The following is a 7221-nucleotide window of genomic DNA, read 5'->3' as shown; positions in this document are numbered from 1 at the left end:
GTTTTCAGCATCCTGGGACTGGTGCCCGCCCCATTATCCCTCCGCTCTCATGCCCTTCGTGTTCCGGCACCTTCTGATTTACAAATTAAGTACTGGTAGTAAACAAAGTTAAGTCTGTGTTTGCTTTTTAGTAACAGCAAACCAAAAGCTCTCTGTTCTCCTTTAATGCTTTGTGACTATTGGAACCAATTCATTTGCTCATTTAGGACCAGATAGTTTCCAATTTTAGGTGAAAGCAAATTAAGCTTGTTTGTGGTCCTTGTTTATCCCAGATTAATGACACACCTGTCATCTTTGAGTATTCCAAAAAAGAAGGCACACAAAGGGCTTGAGACAAACATCATATTTATTTCCCATTTGCTTTATATTATTTTAGAACTTGGCGATAAAGACGTTAGATAAAGAAGAAGAAATGTAAGAGTAAAAATAAATAATATTTCCTGGAATATTTAACTGGATAAATGACATATGATACTACATTGTTTCAGCAACAGCGTTCAGGTGTCATTAACACTTATTTCAGTGCTTTGAAGTTTTTATGTATTACAAGGTTAAGCTCATAATGTTTGTAAATGCATATCAGTGGTGGGGAGGGACTTTAAGGTTATCCACCAGTCGTGCTGGGGGTGTCAACGGCAGAGTAAAGGTGTTTAAATGTGACAGGGGACCTAGAGATGGCATTGGGTGCTCCGGGGGAGTGGAAGTCTGGGAGGGACAGCTTTACGCTCTGATGGAACAAGCATGAGACCAAGTTCTGATTCTCAGGGTGTACATGGCTCCTTCTCTGTATAATTCTGTGAGTGAGCGTTTCGTTATTAATGTCACCAACATAATTTCAGACTTTGATAACGTATACATTGATAATATAGGTCGCAAATTAAGTTTGTTGTCCTGCTCCTACCCATGTAGACATGAACATGCTGAACTGCAGCCCAGCACTCTCACAAACTGCTCCTCTCCAGCCAGCCCCCCACCCTCTACTACCCCAACAGATGTTCTTGCATGCTGGGCTCCCAGAGCCTTGCATCCGGCACTTGCACCTGGGTGGTACATGGGGGGAGGAGAGGGATGGACCGGGTCAGCCTGACCCACGAGTGAAAGGCCATCTGGATCAGCGCTAGATGGAGCGTTCGGGCCCTGGACCCCTCTACTTCAGTAGGCTTCTCCTCTCCTTAACACTCCTGATCTCCTCCAGGAAGTCACAGAGCCAAATGAATTTAGGTGTAACATGAATAATGAAATGCTGTGTTATTCACATCTGGATGTACGTAATTTCAGAATGTGATTTACAAAGTGCCCAGTTGTTTACGCCAGGGACCTGATCAACACAACATCAAGGAGGTACAAGTGCCTGGTGCGGAGGAAGGAAGCAACGTTTGTATTATTAGTACTGAAAAAGCGTTTGTTTGTCAGCTCCTTTGTCCTGCATGGAGCCAAAGCCGCCCATTCATGCCCAAAACACAACCCCCTCGGCCCCCATCTGCAACATCTGCTGTGTATGAGAGGTTCCAACACAAACACAGGCCACAACTGAGATCCCCAGCTCCAGCACACACAGTCAGCCGGGCCTCGCAGCTCGGTCTCTCCTTCCTTCCCTCCTCGGGCTTCTCAGACTCGTCATGGTCCCATGATGCTCCAGTCTGGGTCCTACAGTCCGGCCCTCGGAGTCACACAGACCAATTTGCATAGGAATAGCTTTTAACCTGAGCCAGCTGGACCCACTCAAAGGGCTCTCGTCCCTCCTTATCATCACCATGGTTGTCTTTGGCAGGGCCTGTGGATAAAAGCTTACTGAGACTCAGTCCATCCAACCCTGTCTGTTTGAAGTCCAAGTCTGGAGGTCAGATCTGGAACTACAGTAGAGATGCAGGCCCTGTTTGTGATGATAATCAATGGGCGGTGGACCAGACAGTGAAGCAGAGCTGCTAGGATTGGGATGATAATTCTTTCAAGAGTCCACACACAAAAAAAGTAAAAAAACTCCGTAGCAGAAGCAATCCCATACGCAGTCAGGGAGATCCTCTGCGTTATTCAGCTCCTGAGGGGCAAATCTTGGTGATTCAGAGCTGCTGCAAGGGTGCATTGACCAGCTGGGTGTGGTAGGGTGGGTGGGACACCACGCATTTCCTTGTCTTGAAAGAGTGCAGTGTGCTGTGAATGCCGTTACGTCAGGTGGAAAAAGAGAGTATACAGGATCCTGTATGTACCGTTTTGTGACCCCCTAACCCTCTAGTACAGGCACTTAACCCCCCCACAAACCCGAAGCTATAGCAGACCTATCATCATGCTAAGTCTGGGCCGCTCAGCCTTACAGAAAAGCAACACCAGGCCCAAGAGGATTATGGGAAAAAAATCTCAAGCAGAGATCAAATGTCTGTAAATTTCTATGTTCTTTTCCCATCAGGTACCATGTTAGGCTCGGTGACCAGGACTAACGGTCAAACTTGTCCGCGGGGCTAGAGCGAGGTGGTAAAATTCGCTGAGTGGGAGTGGTGGGGTTGTGATGGTTAAACTTCCTGCTGGCTAATATTTGCAATGCTGAATAGTGAAACGGCAGATTTCTGGGGCACTGAGCATCGTTCGCGGTTGTCAGGGAGCTGCTGTCAATTTGCAGGAGACTCCCATAACGTCCAGGATATAGATCCTTAAGATTTGTAACCCCTATAAGTGCCACCCTACAGCGGGACATCAATCCTAGTTCTGATGCATAAAAAATGACAGAAAAATTCAAAATTACATAAAAAATTGGCTGTAAATGTAGATTAGTTTGTCTAATCTAAACAAACTGGGAAAAGCCCATTCATTATTAGATCGAACTGAGTAGGCCAGCTGTAGGTCTTCTTACTGGAGAATAGACCGTTTCTGCCATCTAGTGGTGTTACTGGGAATAAAACACTTTAAATAAATGCTAAATTACTCTTTCACCTACTGAAATACTTTTAAAAAAAATAATAATAATAAAAAAAAAAGCAGTCACTAATCAAACCGAAATTAGAACACAAAAATAATGAGTAAATGTTTTAACTTGAATGGAGCATGAGCTTGTCGATGTATCCAACCTGCCCTTTGCTATTCCTCAGCAGAACTCTAAGTAGGGAATAGGAAATTTAGCTTTAATTTTAACGTCATAACACATTATTATTTCTTTTATTGCATTAATATAGGTAGTATTTTGATGTCCAAATGAGAGGAGAGATTTTTGATAGAGAACCATAATGTTCAAATCAGTTTCAAATATCCTATATATACCATGTTATAAAATTATAATCTTTGATTTTATTTTATGATGCTGATAAGATCATTTTGGTTTAAAACTTATATTTTCAGCTTGAATCCAAACCCTTATGTCTGACATTATACAAAGATAATATGCACAATGTTGCAGTTGATAAAATAGAATAAAAATTATGGAAGTTAATTGCTGCACAAGATGTCTTGGTCCTGCCTCCTATGCAATCTGATTGGGAACATTTTTCTGTAAGTAAAACCCTCACAATGGTTTGAATAAATCTTGATTTTGAATCTTAACTATGAAGAGTTGAGTTTTTTTCTGTTTGAGAAAAACTAAGATTTCATATTGGACAATTCCATAAGAGGGCATACAGGAAGGTCTGCAGAGCTATAACCCGAGTGTCATGCATGTCAGTATCTGATTATCTGCACTTGCTTATTGTCTCCTAACAGAGTTTGGCGGATCCATCCCAAGATGATGAGGATCCAACCACCCTGACATGAACCTTCTCCCAATGTTTTCTGTATACATGAAAGTATGAAATTTAGAGCCTCAGGCAATACTGGACTGGAATAATAATCAGTCCTGGGCTTTGGGGTCCCTCGGGGGGGGGGATGTCGGTCAGGGGGGATGGGGGACATGTACCCATAATATTAAATTTGACTTTATTCGTCTTTCCCAAAAAAAATAGACCATTACATTTAAATTAAGTTGTGCCCCCCCCCTCACCTCCCAATATCAAACTCTCCTACTCTCTGGCCCCTCTATAATTTTTTTCCAGCCCACATTCCATTAACTCACTTGGAAAACTCCTGCCATGCTAGATGGCCAGTTCTGCCCGGTCTTAGGAATAACAAAATGATGTTTTTCTAGTTACCTGTTGATAGAAAATCAATTAAAAGTGTGATCTCCAGATGGAGCCCATTAATCTTTCTAAATAAGCTAGTTTAGAAATTGAACAGCTGGAATGCCCATTTTAATGGTGAGATTCGTGGTTATCAAAAGATCGATGATTCTTAATTGCTGTGAAATGAAGCCCACGCCGATACCGGTACCAGGCTGAGTGCTTACAGTCCTCTCAGCTAGGGCTGTCACAATATCAGATATTCAGTACATGATTGTGGGCAAAAGAATCCACGGCAACGATCGACCCCCCTAATCTCAGCCCTAGTACCCATACATTTCCATATGAATTTAAGCTACAAATTGAGAAGCACATATTTGCCCTGAGCAATACAGTACAGTGCACATTCCCTATAAATCTGAGTCAGGGACAGAGTTGGCCATTTTGTATTCAGAGCATCATTTACACAGTCAGAGGGGACAGTAGGAGGTCAAAAAAAAAGGGGAAGCCTCAAACTGTTCTGACTCAAACTAAAACCTGCAAGGTGGTGGAACCATGCTTTACTTTAGCAAAGTGTTCAGAATCCCCTGAAGTACAAGTGTCCAACTGGAAAACCTAAAGGTGAAGCAAGGTTGAGTGCAAGTCTATGGCGTGTTTGAAGTGAGACACTGAAATCAGGAATTCTGCTTTCAAAACAAACCGATTCCAGGAAGGGGGGTGTCCCTGTGAATAGTGGCTGCCCAATCAGGTGCACCAGAAAATAAGTGTTTCCTCATCTGCTAGTGTGAAGCACAATGAGGAGTGTCCATCTCTTGAACAAAATGCCCAAAATCACTGCTTGAGGATCCCAGTTAAATGGGCGGGGGGGGGGGGGGGTTGGTTTTGAACAAGAGACTAATTGATACCAAGAACAGTCACAGCTGATGTTTTAAATGCATTTATTTAGACACTCCATGAAAGATGTCAACAGGTCACATTAATATTCCTCCTCTTCTTCCTCACCACAGTCTGCAGAATCAGCACCTACTTCCTCATAATCCTTCTCGAGGGCTGCCATGTCTTCCCGGGCCTCGGAGAACTCCCCTTCCTCCATGCCCTCCCCGACATACCAGTGAACGAAGGCGCGCTTCGCATACATGAGGTCGAACTTGTGATCCAAGCGGCTCCAGGCCTCTGCGATGGCAGTGGTGTTGCTCAGCATGCACACAGCCCTCTGGACCTTGGCTAGATCTCCACCGGGCACCACAGTTGGTGGCTGATAGTTGATACCCACTTTAAAGCCTGTGGGACACCAGTCCACAAACTGGATGGAGCGGCGAGTCTTGATGTTGGCGATGGCAGCGTTGACATCCTTCGGCACCACATCGCCTCGGTACAGCAGGCAGCAGGCCATGTACTTGCCACGGCGGGGGTCACACTTCACCATCTGGTTAGCAGGCTCGAAACAGGCATTAGTGATCTCAGGCACAGACAGCTGTTCGTGGTATGCTTTCTCAGCAGAAATTATGGGAGCATAGGTCACCAAGGGGAAGTGGATGCGAGGGTAGGGCACTAGGTTTGTCTGGAACTCTGTGAGGTCGACATTCAGAGCACCATCAAAGCGCAGGGAAGCTGTGATTGAGGACACAATCTGGGCAATCAACCGGTTGAGGTTGGTGTAAGAAGGACGCTCAACATTGAGGTTGCGCATGCAGATGTCAAAGATGGCCTCATTGTCCACCATGAAAGAGCAATCCGAGTGTTCCAGAGTAGTATGGGTTGTCAGGATTGAGTTGTAGGGCTCCACCACTGCTGTGGATACCTGGGGGGCTGGGTAGACCGAGAACTCCAGCTTGGACTTCTTGCCATAGTCCACAGAAAGACGCTCCATCAGCAAGGAGGTGAAGCCAGATCCTGTCCCTCCACCAAAACTGTGGAAGATGAGGAAGCCCTGAAGCCCAGTGCACTGGTCAGCCTGAAAGACAGTCTTAGTCAGGTTTCAACCAAAAGCACCACACAATAGTGCAACCTCTACTCACCATTTTGCGCATACGATCAAGTACAGAGTCCACGATCTCCTTGCCTATTGTGTAATGGCCACGAGCATAGTTATTGGCAGCGTCCTCCTTACCACTGATTAGCTGCTCTGGGTGGTACAACTGTCTGTAGTGCCCATTTCGAATTTCATCTAAGACACATGATTGTACAGATAGTCCGACCAAATAAACCATCATACCAATACATGATTTAGTTTAGAACTAGAAGCTATCAAGAAAGCAAGTATCATAAGAACCCTTATGATGAAGGTCCCTTACCTACAACAGTGGGCTCCAGGTCTATGAAAACAGCTCTTGGGACAAATTTACCTGCACCAGTTTCACTAAAAAAAGTTCCAAAGGAAGAATCTGTCTGGCTAGAGCCACCTGCTGCAATTGTTCCATCAGGCTGCAGACCATGTTCAAGGCAATACAGCTCCCAGCATGCATTGCCCATCTGAATACCAGCTTGGCCAATGTGAACGGAAATGCATTCCCTCTGAATAAACAGTTCATGCACCACTGGTTAAAGATCATGAAACAAACCTTAAGCAAAAACTAAACCAAAGTAAGGCTGAAACATGAAGACAGTATGTTGAATGCATCAAATGCATGTAACCCTTCTAGGTTCATCAGGATAGTTTAAAAACACAGAACACTTACCATTTTACACTAAACAGTCAAGACTGACAATACTTGAGCCAAAACACCTAAAGAGGAAACAAAAACCAGATACAAGAGAAAATTAATCTGACAAGCAAAACAAAAACTATTCAAGCCATCTTCCAAACACAGCCCCAACTCACCTGTACTGCAGAATCAATGTGATTAACCAGAAGGTTCCTTATATAAAGAACTCCATAACCCCGCCTCTGACCTGCTTAGGAGGTGTGGCTTTGTGTCAAAGAGTTTAAAATCAATTACAATAAATAATTACTACAGTTACTGCTTTATTAAACTTGAAGAAAGCCAATCAGCATACAAACTTCAGATGCAAACTGAATTCCGAAACATTTAATTTTTTATTTGAAGATGTAAAGCACCTTCTTTCACAAACTAATTGTTGCCAAGAGATCCTTAATGAGGAACCTTAATTGCTTATCACCTGAATCAAGATTACCTCATTTGCA

General features: G+C 43.9%; 1 protein-coding gene across 1 annotated transcript; it reads right to left on the bottom strand.

The window, feature by feature from the left end:
* Positions 1-4997: 4997 nt before the first annotated feature.
* Positions 4998-6856, bottom strand: LOC111838813 (tubulin alpha-1C chain-like). Its single transcript, XM_023802155.2, has 4 exons — positions 6755-6856; positions 6371-6590; positions 6095-6243; positions 4998-6030 (listed from the first exon to the last, which is right to left on the bottom strand). The coding sequence occupies exons 1-4, from the start codon at positions 6755-6757 to the stop codon at positions 5053-5055; spliced, it is 1350 nt and encodes a 449-aa protein (XP_023657923.1). The 5' UTR covers positions 6758-6856; the 3' UTR covers positions 4998-5052.
* Positions 6857-7221: the final 365 nt, after the last annotated feature.

The sequence above is a fragment of the Paramormyrops kingsleyae genome, chromosome 14 (genome assembly GCF_048594095.1).
Source record: "Paramormyrops kingsleyae isolate MSU_618 chromosome 14, PKINGS_0.4, whole genome shotgun sequence".
Taxonomy (NCBI): Eukaryota; Metazoa; Chordata; class Actinopteri; order Osteoglossiformes; family Mormyridae; genus Paramormyrops; species Paramormyrops kingsleyae.
Note: the sequence above shows the minus strand (reverse complement) of the source record. Positions and strands in the feature narration are given on the sequence as shown.